This window comes from Daphnia magna, unplaced genomic scaffold, assembly GCF_020631705.1.
Source record: "Daphnia magna isolate NIES unplaced genomic scaffold, ASM2063170v1.1 Dm_contigs243, whole genome shotgun sequence".
Classification (NCBI taxonomy): Eukaryota; Metazoa; Arthropoda; class Branchiopoda; order Diplostraca; family Daphniidae; genus Daphnia; species Daphnia magna.
In genome coordinates this window covers 63303-82120 of record NW_025533199.1, presented here as the reverse complement: position 1 = coordinate 82120, position 18818 = coordinate 63303, and the positions used below count along the sequence as shown (strand labels likewise).

Here is an 18818-nt window from a genome sequence, read left to right as displayed (position 1 = left end):
TGTTGGAATTAAAAGTGACGCAACCCAAACAACCTGACTAAGTTGCCAAAACCACTTTCATAAAAAGGTTGCTGTTTAGTCATGTTATTCTCTGCATGAAAAATGTGTGTCTGTAAAACTGTATAAACTCTCACTTGTTTTTTGAATACGACAGATACAGGACAACTCACTGCGCTATTCTTTTGTATTTAGACAAGTAACATATTCAATTAATATATCTACATAAGTTTATGTAATTTTTCTAAAACTTAACAGGTTATTGGCCCAGAGATTCGTACCAACATTAAAAAACACTGAAAAAGGGAAACTTCAGGTCTGAAAGATATTGGACATCTTACCAAGTTTAGTTGGAGTAATTTTCCACGGTGGAAGTGTGGTGTAAGACTCATTCTAGAGCAACATGGTCTCTTAGACATTATTGATGGAGTCGAAATCAAGCCCACTGAGGTACTATAATGTGCAATCATGACAGATGGAAGTTGTCTGTCGGTCCAAACTTTTATCATAGAAATTCTCTTAAAACATCCACCTTAAGAACAACTAAACAAACATATGTATATGCCTCACGTTTGAAACAAAAATTTAAAAAAGGGGCACTTCGAGAGAAAGAAATCAGACATGTGATTTTTTTTTCTCTCATGCACTCCTCTGAGAGTAGAACTGTAACATACCAGTTTTTTTTTCTTTTCGAGAAACACATTTCTCATGCAGTCCCAGGAGTATGAATCATTTAGACATGCAATTTTTTTTTAACTGTGAACTAGTGAATCTTATCACTATCTCGTGTCATAATAATTTTAAAAAAAAAATCCTATCAGAATATTTGAGAAGCTGTCACTCAATGAAAACCAAACTTAATACTTAAAGCTAACCTCTTATGTCACTATCCTAGGTATCAGACGAGGATGGTATTGTCAAAAACGCAGATGCCATCAGTAGATGGAAGTTGAAAGAGGTCACTGCCAGAAATTATATCTTTGCTACAACGGATGATGAACTTCGAGATACGCTGTGCACGTCTACTACTGCTGCTGACATGTACGCTAGAATAAGAAATCAGCACTCTCGAAACGCAGCTGACAACAGACTCATTCTACTTCAACAATTCACTGAATATAAATACAAGCAAGGACACAATATGACTAGCCATGTCACTGCTCTTGAACTTCTGTGGTCCAAACTCACAGATGTAGGCGAACAGATCATGGAAACTCAAGTAATTTCCAAAATACTATCTACGCTCCCACCTAGCTACCGTCATTTCTACACCACGTGGAATAACTCCCCTGAAGAAGGCAGAACCGTAAAACTACTTCTTGCCAAACTTCAAGAAGAACAAGCGATATCTCAAGCGTTTAACAAGAAGGAAGACGATAACGTTCTTTCGCAAAGTGGAGCCTACACTAACTTTCAAGACTATAATCAACTTAGCCAATCAAGAGGCTTCACTGGAGCTCACTTTCCTTATCTTCAAGCTAGATATCAACCTTATTTTTCTGCGCGTGGGACGAGAAGAGGCGGATATCCTGGCCTTAGAGGAGGTACTCGTGGTTTCCGAGGAATGTACCGAGGTCGTGGCGGAACGTCATCACAACAACTGTCCAGTTACTGTGGTCTTGGCCCACACAAAGCTTCTAACTGCAGATCGAGATTGAGACACGAAGCTGAAAAACAACAATGTAACGCAAGTTTTCCACATCGATTCCAAACACAAGACCAAGGCTACAGTTACATGTTATCAACTAAATCTGATTTTGAAATGTATGGTTTCGTGGCAGATTCGGGTGCGTCTGAACATATGACAGACAAGAGATCAATTCTTATCAACTTTAAACCAATTAAGGAAGGAACTCACACTGTACTGGGAATTGGCAATATCCGCTTGCAAGCCGAAGGCAAGGGCGACGTAGAAATTACAAATGCAGCCGGTGTATCTCTTCTACTCCAAGATGTCCTCTATGTACCAGGCTTAGGAATTAATCTGTTTTCAATCAGTGCTGCCACAGAAAAGGGAGTAAAAGCTGTTTTCTCTGACAATATGGTAACATTCTATCGCAATGATAACTTAGAAATAACTGGACAACGTGCAAATGAAAAACTCTATTATCTGGACATCACAGTTAAGACTCAAGTAACATCGCACGCCGCTACTAGCTTTACTCTCTCTACCTGGCACCAAAGACTTGCACACACAAACACCAAGACCATACTGAAAATGGCACGTGATCTTGCAGTTTCCGGCCTCGACATCAGCTCCAGCAGTTCGCAGCCACCACTCTGTACAGGCTGCATACTTGGGAAAATGCATAGATTGCCTTTTCCCAGTGGTAGAAAAAGAGGCTCCTGTATAGGCGATTTGATACACTCTGACGTTTGCGGACCGATGCAAACGGAGTCTCCAAATAAATCTCGCTACTTCGTTCTATTTAAAGACGACTTTAGCGGTTGGGTAGAAGTCTACTTTCTCCAACATAAATCTGAAGTGCCAGCGCAGTTTAAAAAGTTTGTAGCTGTCTTCAAGAATCAACTTAACTGTTGTGTTCGTACACTCTGATCAGACAATGGTGGTGAATTTGTGAGTCGAGAATTCGAAACATGGCTATCTCAAATGGGGATTAGACACGAACTTAGTGCACCCTACTGTCCAAAACAAAATGGTGTCTCAGAGAGGGTAATTCGAACCATAATGGAAGCAGCCCGCAGTATGTATCTGGCTCGCAGTGTAGCAGACTATTTATGGGCTGAGGCAGTGGCCTACGCTGTCTACATACAAAATCGGATGCTGTCAAGTACTGGAAGTACTACGCCGTATGAAACCCTTCATGGAGAAAAGCCGAATATTTCACACCTTTGCATTTTTGGATCCACATCATTCGTACATATTCCTGACGCAATGCGTCGAAAGCTAGAACCTAAAACAATACAAGGTATCTTTGTTGGATGTTGTCCGTCAACAAAAGCATACAGGATATGGCTCCCATGTAAAAGACGAGTAGAAATTAGCCGAAATGTTATTGTAGACGAGTCGAATGGTCTCCTACATGAGGAAAAACAGAACAAAACCTCTACACCATTTGACATGATATTTACAACTGAGAACCTCGAAGATAACATTCAACACATGGATGCAATCACAACCACAAGTGGAGAACCTGACGAAACTACAAGAGCAATCACTGGAACTGAAGAAGAAAACCAAGCAGAGGAGATGGCAAGTACAGAAGCTGAGACGGCCAAACAACCAATAAGTAATGAAGAAACCTGTCCGGCGGAAACTCTGACCGATAGAAATCAAGATGCAACAACCTCAACATCACCAGCACGACGCAAGTCATCACGAGTCCCTGTCTTCAACGAAAAATTTCTAGAATGGAGAAGAAGTATTCTAAAACCAATGCAAAATCAAGAGAATAAACACTCATCATCTGGAATGGGAGCAATACTCACCCTGCCAATCGAAAACCTCGAGCCAAAGAACTACAAAGAAGCAATGGAAAGCCAAGAAGCCTCATTATGGACCATGGCCATCGAAGACGAATACAAGTCACTCATATCCAATCAAACGTGGGTTCTTGTAAAAAGGCCGATTGAAAGAAATGTTATTGGCTGCAAATGGGTCTTCAAAGTCAAGCCTGGCTACAGTGGTGTCTCTGAAAGATACAAAGCCAGATTAGTAGCAAAAGGTTTTTCTCAAAACTATGGTACTGATTACAGTGAAACTTTTGCTCCAGTCCTAAAACATGATTCTCTTCGCACAATTCTAGCAATTACAGCTTACCGAGACCTAGAGATCACTCTCCTAGATGTGAAAACTGCTTTTCGTTATGGAACGTTAAAAGAACAAGTCTTTATGGAGCAGCCTGACGGTTTTATCGTAGCTGGAAAAGAAGATCATGTATGTTTACTGGAGAAAAGCCTTTATGGCTTAAAACAAGCTCCTAGAGTTTGGAACGAAAAATTTAATCTTTTCCTTGTCAAGTTCGGGCTCTCAAGGTGTGAATCAGACTCCTGCGTCTATCATTGTCAAAAAGGAGAAGATCTTCTTGTCGTTGCAATCTTCGTAGACGACGGACTAGTGTGTGGAACCAGTTCATCCTCTATACAACTAGTAATCGAGTTTCTTTCAAAGGAATTTGATATGCGCTGTCTACCTGCAACTCGTTTCCTTGGACTTGATATTCATCGAGATCGGGAGAGCAGAAGCATCCTGATTAACCAACCCGAATTCATTAAGAAAATTCTATGCAGGTTCAACATGGCCACTTGCAACCCTACCACCATTCCAGCAGACCCATACACTTGAATTACATCGGCAATGTCACCAACATCCGAAGAGGAGAAACTTGATGTGTCAAACATACCATATCGTGAAGCAGTCGGATGTTTGCTCTATTTGTCCATCACTTGCCGGCCGGATATTTCATTCGCTGTTAGTCAAGTGGCCAAATTTTGTCAAAATCCAGGACGTCCACACTGGAATGCAGTAAAGAGAATTTTGTCGTATCTTGCAGGAACCCCAAATCTTGGAATTCTTTTTTGTGTAAACTCAAAACAACCTTTAGTTGGTTACACAGATGCTGATTACGGTGGAGATATTGACAGTCGCTGCTCTACCTCTGGTTTCGCCTTCTTCGTCTATGGAAGTCTAACATCCTGGAGTAGTCGCAGACAGAAATGTGTGTCTCAATCCACCACGGAAGCTGAATATGTCGCAGCATCAGAAACATCAAAGGAAGCTGTCCGGCTCAAGAGTCTACTTACATAAATTGGAGAAACAGACGATCAACCTGTCCCTATCCTATGTGACAAACAAAGTGCAATCCGTTCCATTCATAACCCTGAATTTCACCAACGCACGAAACATATTGATATTAGATATCATTTTGTCCGTTCCCTCCAAGAAGATCGTATTATCAATGTCTTGTTTGTAAACTCAAAACAGCAGAAGGCTGATATCTTTACAAAACCACTGCCCAAGCCTAGTTTTGATAAAATGCGCGAATATCTAGGTATGTGTTCAGGTCCTTTGGTTTGAGAGGAGATGTTGGAATTAAAAGTGACGCATCCCAAACAACCTGACTAAGTTGCCAAAACCACTTTCATAAAAAGGTTGCTGTTTAGTCCTGTTATTCTCTGCATGAAAAATGTGTGTCTGTAGAACTGTATAAACTCTCCCTTGTTTTTTGAATACGACAGATACAGGACAACTCACTGTGCTATTCTTTTGTATTTAGACAAGTAACATATCCTATTAATATATCTACATAAGTTTATGTAATTTTTCTAAAACTTAACAGTATTCACATTGAATACAAGTATATTTGATTCTGTTTACATGTAGTGGTATAAACTCATGGTATCACAGTGTATTCACATTGAATACAAGTATATTTGATTCTGTTTACATGTAGAAGTATAAACTCATAATATAACAGTGTATTCACATTGAATACAAGTATATTTGATCCTGTTTACATATAGAAGTTAAAACTCATGGTATAACAGTGTATTCACATTGAATACAAGTATATTTGATTCTGTTTACATGTAGAAGTATAAACTCATAATATAACAGTGTAATCACATTGAATACAGGTATATTTGATTCTTTTTACATGTAAGATTGAGACGGATTAATGTAGGATTAAGACTAAGAAAATAACCAGATCTTTCTGGATAGGGTCTTTTGACCCAGTTTATTCACAGGAAACAAAATTACTCTCAGCAATTGAATGCTGGGAAATGGTAAATAAAAAAAAATGCGGGGGTAATCTTATGCAGGAAGGAACAACAACGTTGAGTTTTACATCAACTCCTACAGGGGAAGGGAAGTGGTATGCTATCAAAGAATACCATGCATTAAATGGCTTAGCGGAAGAGATAACATTAAAACAAGAGACGCCAGAAAGCTTAGTGGAAAGTCATTTGGATTCTTAAACACCACTCAGCAAGAAGGGGAGTATACACAAAATCATAACACCATAGTATGGGGAGATAGATCAACGAATTCATCAAATTCACAAATTATTTTTAAAGGTGAAGGGTATATAGAATTAACAAACTCAATGATTAATGTAAACACTAGCCGCCTTCTAGATAATAACAAACAGATAGAAATAACTTTCGCTAACAAACCAGATATAAATAATAAAGAATTTACCCAACCTGGATTTAAAGTAGTAGGGATGCCTTTGACATTTCTTATTTTTCCAGGAGAGCCGACCACAAAGTTATATAAAAATTTTAAAATTTCATTACCATCCTGTTAGAACCAAGTAAATGTAGATACATGGTCTTGCAATGAATACGCAGACCCAGTAACAAGCAAAGTAAAACGGTCGACTAATAACGAAATTGATATTCTTGAAAATCGTGCTGAAAAAGAAGCTATGGGGAAAAGACTTTACAGCATATCGTATGCATGGGGTTCGATACGAATGGGACATCCTATAATAACAAACGTAGAAGAAAATGGAATAATGACTATAAAAGATACAATTGCGTATCTCATGGTTAATGGCTCATCAATAAACACGCAAGTATCAGTCCACAACCAATATGATATCCAAGACCCTTTGCCAACAGGAACGAAATTCGAATACATCGTAGATCACAGCATAAGGCTTATAAACACTAACATCTGCATCGTGGCAAATGAAAACAATCAAATTATGGCAGAAAATTTCACCGAAAACACATCAAGGTGGATACTGGATTTAACTAACTACCAATGGATTTCTCTGGAAACAGGCCTGTGCATCACCTTACATGATGAAGAAGAGGGACGAGTTAGATTGGCAACACCTAAAACATGCAGTAGACAGGGAACAATTAGTGAAAGTCAACAATGGGTTATCGAAATCCTAACAACAAACACGGATGTGTTGGATAATTTCCCAGATGCATCCATTGACGAATTCGAAGAAATCCAGTTGGAACAGAGGACATCAGTAACAACAACCGTCAGTTCGCCAATTTTCGGAGGATTATTGAAACGGAACCATGGGAGAGGAAATATCATATGGGACATGATAGGATGGGGACTAATGAAACATGGTAAGTCACCCGATGAAAAATGTTTAACACACAATGGCGTTAACAAAGCAATAACACTCGAAGCATGCGATCCTAATTGAATCAAATGTCAAACAAGTCTACAAAAATTAATAACAAGTAATGACCCCTTGGTGCAATCACAAACAACCGTGGCTAACTGTAGCGAAGCATCCAGCAAGGGCCAAGCCTTCGAATACTCCTCCGACTTCACGATAAGACCATTTAACACAAACAACTTTATTAAAGCGAACACAACGATGCTCATTCTGCACGAATGCTCAGATAAAAGTTCCATCTGGGGAACATTCGATCACACAGGACAATTAATGGCAAGTGATAGAACAGGACTTCATTCAGGCGCTTCGGACCGGAAATGCCTAACAAGACGGGTCGATAAATTATCGTTGTGACACTGTCATGGAACGAGCCAGAAACAACATTTTAGTTTCGAGTACAGAAATCCACATCAACCTAGAACATTGTCGGCAGCAGCAATAATATCTCTACATACTCAACACACCTTATTTGGAAAAAATCTACCAATCTTGCCACCATTAAACCATCGTGATCCAAAGGAGATTAACTATAAAAAAACGCAACAGAAGGAATAACAAAAAATTCAACCATCTCGACAAAGTCAGCAACATCCATGATTGCTACAACAGATATATCAGTCATACCTTCCATTGCAGCCACAGTAACAACAAGTGCGAAAACAGAAACAACAACAACAACGATTAGGCCACTCACAACAGCGACAAAACCGTAAACAACATTCAAAACAACAACGACAAAATCAACTACTACCACAAAAAAGTCGACCACAACCACAAAAAAACCGACCACAACCACACAAAAACAGACCACTACCACACAAAAACCGACCACCATCATTCAAAAGCCAAGTACTACCACACTAAAAACAACCACTATCACACAAATATCGGCCTCTACACCGAAACCAACTACAACATCAAAATCTACTACAAAATCAACAGAAGCAGAGCAATTACCAACAATAACATCAACAACTGCATCAGCAACATTAACTAGTACATCACTCAAAACGGCTATCACGACACAGTCATCTACAACTACAGAAAAAGTTAACACAGAAACCACAACAACAGACAAAATAAAACCAAAATCTAACCAAGCTGAAATTATTTCTTCCACCGAGCCAACTATAAGCCTGAAATATCCTACACCAAATCAAATAAGAGAACAGCCAAGCGAAACAACAACCACTGGAATAACAAAATCAAATGATGACGAAGAAAAAGATATAGACAAAATTGAGAGACAACACAATGCAACCCGAGATAAGTCGGAATTTCAAGACAAAAGTTCAAATGGTCAATTTAAGGTTTCAAAACAACAAAAAGAAAATATAGCACACGAACGTGTAGTAGATGACTATCGACCGCTAAATGACGCTAATACAAGTAACGGTCTACCAAAATCCACTGAGGAGCTAAGTGACTTTATAAAATACGAGCTTGGAAAAATGCACGAGCAATACAAAATCAGTATTGAAACTGAACACGACAATAAATTGGCAAAGGAAATTCGGGATAGTTATCAAAGATAAAACGAACGCAAACCATAATCTTAGCCCAAACAAATGGATTGCTTGCAGCCGCCGCACTCGGACTTCCAATGTGTACAAGGATATATGGTTTTGGTCAGGCCATGACATTGCAACAATGCGACCTAAAAAGGATCTCACTGTCTGCAAAAGAGACCAAGTGTGGGTTCCAGCCATTTTTCGTTTACGGAAAAAACAACTGTACGATCGGACTCGACGGATGGTCTATTCACCCGTATTCAGAGTGTTTTTGGAAATCACAATTGATAAACATCAACGATTATCCTCATACTTGGCAACATAACGCAACAGCAAGAGACTGGATTAAACAAGAGGCGACCATACACACCTCAAATCTGGATTTAATTGCAGAATTCGAAGAACTGCACTTAAACAGTTTCGACTATGGATTAAGGAACCACCCAGCTCATGAAACAATGGAAATGGAACAGCTGAACATCCTAAATGACCTGGTGGGACGAATTAATGAAGGAGAAGGCAAAGAGTTACCTAACATCCTAGTAACAGAAGAACAGGACAATCAAATCGGAAACATGTTTTCCTGGTTTGACACATTAAAAATCATGGCTCTCTCCGCGATAGGATTCATCCTATTTCTCATCTGTCTAAGAATTTTTATTTCCTGTAATCCTATTCCACGGATTAAGGAAAGCTTCAGACGACGCAAGCAATCACGTAAAGTGAGCGAAAGTGATATTCAAGAAATGGATTCCATGATACCAGAACCCATCTACAGCGCTGGAGGAGCAAATGAAAAACCATTCATTAGGGAATTTGCACCTTTAATGACGTCAGCGACAGAAAAACCAAAAGAAAACCTTACGTCGATAAACACACCGAGTGCACCAAAGAAAGGAAAATTGTATCCTATCGAAGAATTAAAATGGGAAAACGAGCAAAACAAGGAATGTACGGGAAGTCACGCGACATGCAGCTATGTCGTTGGCTACGGAATGGTGTGGGAGGATCTATGTAGATGTACTCCAGAAGACCATTTAAAACGCACGTTTAACAAATAACGAAAAAAAAACTACAACACCAAACATAAAAAAAGATGGTAGATGTAGTAGAGTAATTTTTTCCAATCAGTACTTAAAAAAAACAAAAAAAAACCAAAAACCAAAACAAAACCATAGTGAAAAATTAAGCACACCGACGGAAAGCAAATCAATCATCCTCAGCAAAATCATTCAAATGGTTCAAAACAGCCAATCAGACTTGATGGTGCTCGAGTCGTATCTGAATCTCGGAATATGTCAGCTCCGGATATATGTTCGAAACCAAAACCCAAGGATGATAAATGTCATCCCCTGATTCTGCCCACCACAAGAACCGTGCGTGCAGCAGTGGAAGAATATCGCGAAGTCGGGCGTAGCCAGGATATTCACTATATAAAAAAAACAATAATAATAAATAAAAAGAAAATATAACAAAAATAAAATAAAACAAAACAATAAAGGAATTCCGAAAACAAGAAAAGGATAACACAAATGAACAAGAAGACGGATTTACTTGTAATAGAAGTCATTGCACCAAACAGGCTGTACCACATATACGGGAACAACGGGACAGGAAACACCACTTCGAACCGGGTTGAATAATTCTTCGAACAACTGGACATCGGCAGTGGTGAAACGACGATACTCACAACACGAATTTTGGAACATCACCGGATGGAAGAGTGAAAAATCATTTAAATTTCAGCAAGATGCTGAGAAACAAAGTCTAGCGTATACATCACAGAAAGTGGGGGATTCAAAAATGAAAACAAAACAGCACAGACAGTCAAGCGACAACTGAAGAACAAAGAACACGCTAAACGAGACTTCTTCGATCGCCTTGACGCAATCTTAAAAAAAAAAAAAAAAAAATATATATATATAATAAAAAAAAAAAAAAAGGGGGGGGTAAGAAATAAATTTCCATAAACCACTTTGCGGAAGAGAGAAATCGTGTACGAGAATGAAACTCTATATAAGTCGTTAAAATCTAGAATTTACACATAAGGTAAGAAGTTTTTCTTAAAAGGAGGGGTCAATTAAACAAAACATTCACACATACTGTAGAAAACATTCTCAGACTAGAAGATAGTTAAAGACAAAATAGGAAGAGGACACCTAATAAAACATTGACATTCAAAGTAGATTTCTTTAGTAGAGAATCGTAAGCAACGTTGAACATGTTAGGGGTGGGTACTCCAACTATATAACAGACAAACAAGCAAGAAAAGTTTTAGTTGTATTACCAACCTTCCACGGAAAGATACATTTAAAAAAAAATGAACCAAACCAAGAAAAACAAAGAACTAACAAATGTTGACTGGAGTGATGAAATCTTGATGACTTGGATTGAAGAAGATACCCCGCAATTGGAAATAAGTGAAACGCTACCAACAGGAAACGACTGGGAAGACGAACTCTTAACTAATCTAATGAGTAATGAAGCTAAAGGTGAGATACAAATTAGTACGAACGCAAGAAAAAATTTCGTAGCTACAGCTAAAATCGAAAACCTCACAAACAAAGTGATAAGTGAAAATAAGGTTGTACTACCAACAACAACAAGTATGCAGGTGTCACGGAATATAAATATGGAAGAAGACGTAACAAGATACAGCAATAGTAACAGTGATTGTGAATTTATGCAAAAGAAAAGATACAGCAATAGTGAAAGCGATTGCGAATTTATGCAAGAGAAAAGTTCTATATCACCATCAGAAACGGAAGAAGAAGAAAAATCACCGAGTAAAGTGGGTCACTACTACAGTAAAATAGAAAGTGACTTAGACCCATCGTCGTCAGACAGTGAAATGGTCGCCAACTGTAAAGCAGTAAGTGTAATCAACAACGAAGAAGAACAGGAAACTTGGTCATTACCAGTTCCCTTAATAACATAAACGGCCTACTGTAAAAACTGTATGATGAAAACATTTCCAGCTATGGACACGGAGATGACACGAAGAAGAATCATCGCCATAACGATGTTGATGAAAGGAGAGTTCAACTACAATTTGCTGGAAGTACCAAGAGAAATGATCAGAAAACACCTACTAGAAGCAAGAGAAAATGGGAAAAACACAAAACAAATTCTGGACAGTGAATTCCCCAATGGAACATCATTATTACACGGGAGTGTGATAAAAGAAAGATTCGTTCGACATGTCATGGATATGTTTCTCCAATACGGAGCTGATAGTAATATTTACGAGGAGGGGATGACAATAGCACACCGAGCAGCCGCGGATAATAATGTCCATTTAATCCGTATTCTATCCCATCACGGTAACATATTCAACATCCAAAACAGCATGGGAGAGCCACCATTACTAGTGGCTATAGCTCTCAATAATATGGAATGTGTTAAATATTTGTGGATGGATCGAATTATTGTGCACCAAACGCTGGATGAAGAAACAGTGTTACATTATGCTGCTAAATATAACAACAAATACGTCGCGGAAGTATGTCCAGCGGAATTCATCAACAGGAGATCACGCACATCAAAGGAAACTGCGTTGCAAATAGCTGTAAGGTACAGGCATACAGATATTATAGAAATATTGTTACGTCAAGGAGCTCGAGATGATAACCTCAATACGGACGGAAGATATACAATGGACTATATAGATGACGAAATTAGCATTCGAAATCTATTCCGAAAATTCTGAGTGCTAAAAAAAAAAAATAAGTGTACCAACAACCACACATCATCTAAAAGAAAATAACATCCCATTATTTTAATCAGCGCAAAATGTTACCAATGCTACAATATTTTAGACGCTTCTTATAAATATATATTATGGCGCAATACACGTTGCCTTCCTAAGACCTGTAGTCTGCACACAAAGGTGAAATTGGAGGACCAATTTATCCTGCTGCACAGGGGGAAGGAATGTAACGAGCCAACTGCATTATTTACGCTTTACAGAAGATGGCAAATTTGCACGGACATTGAGTGTACGCAAGGTGTACACCAAGGAAACGCCCACATGACCAAGTGACCACACGCCACCGCAATCAAAGCCACACCCAATGTGCCACTTGCAATTCTGTATAAAAAGCAATGTTATTCGCAACAATAGTTAGAGTAGTGTCATGCTTCTTGGTTTGATTGTATTGCTATTGTAAGAGTCAAATAAATACACGCCTGGCAAATCTTACATTGTACATTTAAACAAAATCAAATATACTTGTATTCAATATGAATACACTGTGATACCATGAGTTTTTACTTCTACATGTAAACAGAATCAAATATACTTGTATTCAATATGAATACAAAGTGATACCATGAGTTTTTACTTCTATATGTAAACAGGATCAAATATACTTGTATTCAATGTGAAAACACTGTGATACCATGAGTTTTTACTTCTATATGTAAATAGGATCAAATATACTTGTATTCAATGTAAATACACTGTTATATTATGAGTTTATACTTCTACATGTAAACAGAATAAAAAATATTTGTATTCAATATGAATACAATGTTGATACCATGAGTTTTTACTTCTATATGTAAACAAGATCAAATATACTTGTATTCAATGTGAATACACTGTGATACTATGAGTTTTTACTTCTATATGTAAACAGGATCAAATATACTTGTATTCAATGTGAATACACTGTTATATTATGAGTTAATACTTTTAAATGTAAACAGAATAAAATATACTTTTTATCAATGTCAATACACTGTGATATTATGAGTTAATACTTCTACATGTAAACAGAATCAAATATACTTGAATTCAATGTTAATACACTGTGATACCATGAGTTTTTACTTCTACTTGTAAACAGGATCAAATATACTTGTATTCAATGTGAATACACTGTGACACCATGAGTTTTTACTTCTATATGCAAACAGAATCAAATATACTTGTATTCAATGTGAAAACTCTGTTATATTAGAGTTTATACTTCTACATGTAAACAGAATCAAATATTCTTGTATTCAATGTCAATACACTGTGATATTATGAGTTTATACTTCTACATGTAAACAGAATCAAATACACTTGTATTCAATGTGAAAACTCTGTTATATTAGAGTTAATACTTCTACATGTAAACAGAATCAAATATACAGTGCCGGTCGAGTTATAGAACAGCCTAGCTATGGAACCGGCTCGGTTTTCGAACAGATTTATCTTTGCCGTGTTTCAGCGCCACCGTTGGCCGTATTATGAACTTTATCGATTTTCTATGGCGGGAATGAATGGGTTTTGCCTTTTAAAACATGCAAAAAAATATTACTGCAATTGGTTTTATCTTTTTAGGCAATGTTGTACATCGGTTCAATGACCCAACTAATAATAATAGGCGTTAAAGTTATTCATACCAAATACAATAATAATAGGAGGTAAAGTTATTCATACCAAATACAATAGAATACAATAGCTTCCTTTATTCATTCTTATCTTCTTGCACCTTGTTCTATTACAGTCCATCTACCAACTCTAATTTCTTTTTCCTTCTGGTATGACAACCGTTCTTCTAGTTCATCAAACCACTTCCTCTGTGGATGGTCCCCCACCAATGAAGATACACTAGTATCTCACCATTCATAGCCATAGACTATATTACACATATATTAAAACCTTTTTAAGTTAGTCATAGCAGTGGTTCGACCACGGGACTCTAGATCCCTAGCGAACAGCATTAAAATTCTGCTATGTGCCCTTACATTCTAAAACCGTCAAAGTTTGAGGGATGAAAGAACCGACGATAGGTGGCACTAAGATCGGGTCCTTGGTTATAGAACCAATCAGTTATAGAACCGCGCACAGGCCGGTTCTATAACTGGACCGCCACTGAACTTGAATTCAATGTGAATACACTGGGATATCATGAGTTTTTAATTCTATATGTAAACCGGATCAAATATACTTGTATTCAATGTATATACACTGTGATACCATGAGTTTTGCCTTCTCCATGTAAACAGGATCAAATATACTTGTATTCAATGTGAATACACTGTGATACCATGAGTTTTTACTTCTATATGTAAACAGGATCAAATATACTTGTATTCAATGTGAATACACTGTGATACCATGATTTTTTACTTCTATATGTAAACAGGATCAAATATACTTGTATTCAATGTGAATACACTGTGATACCATGAGTTTTTACTTCTATATGTAAGCAGGACCAAATATACTTGTATTCAATGTGAATACACTGTTATATTATGAGTTTATACTTCTACATGTAAACAGAATCAAATATACTTGTATTCAATGTGAATACACTGTGATATCAAGAGTTTTAACTTCTATATGTAAACAGGATCAAATATACTTTTATTCAATGTGAATACACTGTGATACCATGAGTTTTTACTTCTATGTGTAAACAGGATCAAATATACTTGTATTCAATGTGAATACACTGTTATATAGTAGCACGGAGGAATAACGTTGAGACTCAAGTAGCGATTAAGATTGTATTCACTGTCGATGCGCTCACACACACAGTACTAACAAACAGTTACAACTAGACTGGGGGGAACAGCAAGGGACACACACAAGTATTTATGCACTAACGTAGACAGCAGCTACCGGGAGAAATATCTGCTGACAAGACTGCCGGACATCTCGGGTAGAGTTGCGGTCAATAGCCGATACAGAAGCGCCGGACGTGACAGCTAGTCCATGGGGCCTCAAATAACCGCGACATCTCCCTCCCTAGATAGCGAGTCGTCCCGACCGCTATTATTTATTTTTAACCAGAAAAACGAATCTTAATTTTGAGACTTCCCCCTTTAGCTAAAATTTCTACAATTCGCTATACTACTGTTTCCCACTAAGGCCTACGGTTCAAAGCTTTCTTTACTTTTATTCGGATACTGTAAGAGTGCTATAGCCTCTTTTGACTAAACTATGGAAGTCATTTGATCTGATCTACCCATTACAAGGTCAACACTATGCGAAGCATCAAGAAAAAATAAAACAGTCATCAGAACATGGAATAACATCAGTAGGGGATTTGCCGCTTCTATTTAGTTAACTGCTCCAGACTTCGAAGCGTCTCCAAACAGTGCTGCTCATGTTCTATTATTCGAACCTCCAATTTAGCCAGTTGAGTGCTCCTTTGTGCAGCCTGCTCTCCGTCACCTGCACCTTCAACGCTGCCTGTTGTCTCCAACACCTCGAGTCGCTTTCTCACCTCGATTCTTTCCCGGTCATGTTGTTGCTTTCCCCTGTAAAATAGAAACCACAAAGTGAGATTTGCCATAACCGTGAGTATCGTACCCATCAACAACTCGTATGGGTAAGACGGCGGGGTTGACTGTAGACGTATTCGGGTTTCATCCTCTTCTTTCAGCTGACGTATAGATTTCCCAACTATATCGGCCATTGTTCTGGCTGCCTTGTTTTTTCCAAGGGTTTAGGCGATCATAGCCTGTGGTGACGTCGACGTCGATTCTTGGGGCTTGTCTATCGATCCTGTTGGGAGTGTCCAGTTGATGCCCTTCAGTTGGGATGGCGGGGATTCCTCCCAGGAAGTAGATGACTCCCTCTGATAGCTTGCCTGAAGGATCCATTCATCTGTCTGACCCGAACACCCTTTTGGAATTTTCACAATTTCGACGGTCGCCAACTCTCGTTTATACTGTTTCCGACTTCCAGCTCGCGCCGGGCACGTGATTACCAACGTTTGGGTTCTCCCTATTGACAACGCCCACTGACGCTGTCCAAGATACAAAGCTTCAGGTCCTTTCCATTTCACAAACACTTGCTGACACTCAAGTTTTTGCTTTTCTGTATCTTGTAAAAACAACGCCATGGAACACGTTTTCTTTGCATTTTTCCGCTCGATGGCCCTTGCGAGGGGGGCATACCAAACCCGAGTTATCTTTGCAGGATCTTACCTCTTCCTCGGTTAATTCGATGAACGTTGGTTGATCTCCTGCTACTGCCAAAATTGGGGTAAAGAAGAATGACGGAGTCCTACCCCACCTTCTGCGTCATACACGGGTAACACAAAAATTTCATATAACTCAAAAGTCTTTTCAAATTCTACTATAGGGAAATGAATGAATAACTTGAGACCATTCTCTGTGGATGCTGTCACAACATTCGCTTCCTGATAAGCCCGCCAAAGATCTCCTCTTTGAAGTGCGGGAGTTAGGGCCCACCCTGAGGCTAGAGAGGAACGGATTTCTGACAGAACCGTTCTTAATTGGGCGGGAGGAAACATTTCAGGAGGTAATCGGCCAGACGCCAGAAGAGCTAACCCAATGCTTATGTCGTCTACTGTCATCTTGGTCCATTCCAGTAACCGGTGTGCCGCTCGGAAAGCCTCATCCACTCTTGCCGTAACTATTGACTGTCGTTCCAATACATTCATTGCGTTTACGAAATTTATTTTGGCTCTATTTAATTCCTTTTCCAGCGTCTGATGGGCTCGCTCCAATTGACTCAAGACTACAGTGTGCTCGTGTAGTTCCCACAAGCTTTCATTGACAAGGGTCGCCTGCTCAGCCAGAGTGCTCACAATACCGGATGTCTCTTTTGACAGAGAGTCGAGATGTTTACTAAGCTCCTCCAGTTCTCGATCCGTCGAGAATCTCGAACCTCTCTTGGCCCTCTGCTGTTTCCCGTATATTGCTTCCTTCAAGTGATTGAATCTACTCTTGACTACCCCTAGTTCCTCTAGGCAGCCTGTCGCTCGTTCCGTTAATTGTTCTTTGATTCGATTACCGATCTTAAAATCCTCGTTCAGTGGCCCACCTTCGTGCTGTGTTAGTTTCTCCGCCAGCCATTGTTCAAGATGGCCCAGGGTAGCCTCAACTTGTCGAAACGACACCTCAGTCACGACTACCCATTCCGAATCGCTGAAGTTGACTCTCCCAAGATTTTGAAAAACTACCCCACTCATTACGAATCTCTCCCGAGGAGATGCCCCACATGGCATTGCCCCACATAGTAGTGTCAAGAGTAGCATCAAGGGGCTGAAGGTTATTGGGTTGCCATAGCGCTTGGGTTGTTTTCGACTTCTCTCCGATCTCCTCTCCCCTCCCCTACTTTGCTCAGGTGCTTATGGTTCCGGGCGGGATATTTCGAGATCGATACCCTCCTCCTCCTCTGGCTCCTCCTGGATTGCTTCTAGCCGTGCAGTTCTTTCCCCTTTCTCCTCTCTCTGCTGGCGCAGCTCACCAATTGGGCCTTTTCCACGTCGGGGTTTAGTTGTTACTGGCCGTTGACTCCCCTCCAGTGGCGGAGTTACTGGTAAAGTATCCCCTAGGAAGTTTTCTTCGTAAGGCCTATCCGTCACCTCTGGCGAACCTCTAGCAAATTTCTTCATGCTGACCACGTGAACAATTTCTGAATTCCGCGCCCGGGGCAACTTTACCTCGTAATTTAACGACGACGTTTCACGGACAACCACGTAGGGTCCTCGCCATCGATGTAGTAACTTTTCAGACCGCCATATTTTGCGAAAAGGTTTATACACCAGGACTTCATCCCCAACCTTGAAATCTGTTGCCACTCTTCGTCCTGCATCATAAGCGTCCTTTTGTTTTTCTTGCACTCTATGTAACCATTGGGCCACCACTTGCTGAGCTTCCCCCAGTTTTTTCACCACCTCGTCTTGCCCGTCATGTTTCACCGGATTCGGGTTCCCATTCATCATGACATCTATGGGTAGTATTGCCTCCCTACCATACAAAAGAAAAAAGGCGTTCTGCGAGTTGATTCCTGGCGGCTTGAATTATAAGCAAAGGTGACCTAGGGTAGGATGGTATCCCAGTCTGTATGTGCCTTATTCACATACATTGACAAGATGTCTGCCAAAGTATGGTTTAACCTCTCCACTAAACCATTGGCTGCGGATGGTATGGAGTAGTAGCTCGGTGGTTTACCGCCAGAGTGGCCATTATGGACTTAGTAAATTCTGCAATAAAACACTTCCCACAGTCGGTCACGATGCTTTCCGGTGCCCCATTGCGGAGTACCACGTCTTTAACAAAAAATTCTGCTGCATCTTTAGCCGTAGCGGTGGGTAGGGCCCGCGTCTCGGCCCATTTAGAGAGATAATCTACCGCTACAATGATGTTCCGATTGCCCCCACCCGTCACCGGAACTGGTCCTAAAACATCAATTCCCACCTTCTCAAAGGGTCGTTCT

General features: G+C 39.5%; 1 protein-coding gene and 1 pseudogene across 1 annotated transcript; both read left to right on the top strand.

Moving 5' to 3' along the window:
* The first annotated feature begins 4315 nt into the window (after window positions 1-4315).
* LOC116935210 (secreted RxLR effector protein 161-like) lies at window positions 4316-4765 on the top strand. Its single transcript, XM_032942556.1, has one exon. The coding sequence runs from the start codon at window positions 4316-4318 to the stop codon at window positions 4763-4765; it is 450 nt and encodes a 149-aa protein (XP_032798447.1).
* A 1714-nt stretch (window positions 4766-6479) lies between these two features.
* LOC123467842 lies at window positions 6480-9979 on the top strand (annotated as a pseudogene).
* Window positions 9980-18818: the final 8839 nt, after the last annotated feature.

Coding starts and splice junctions, on each gene's coding strand:
- LOC116935210 (XM_032942556.1), top strand. CDS start 4,316: ATGTCACCAACATCCGAAGAGGAGAAACTTGATGTGTCAAACATACCA.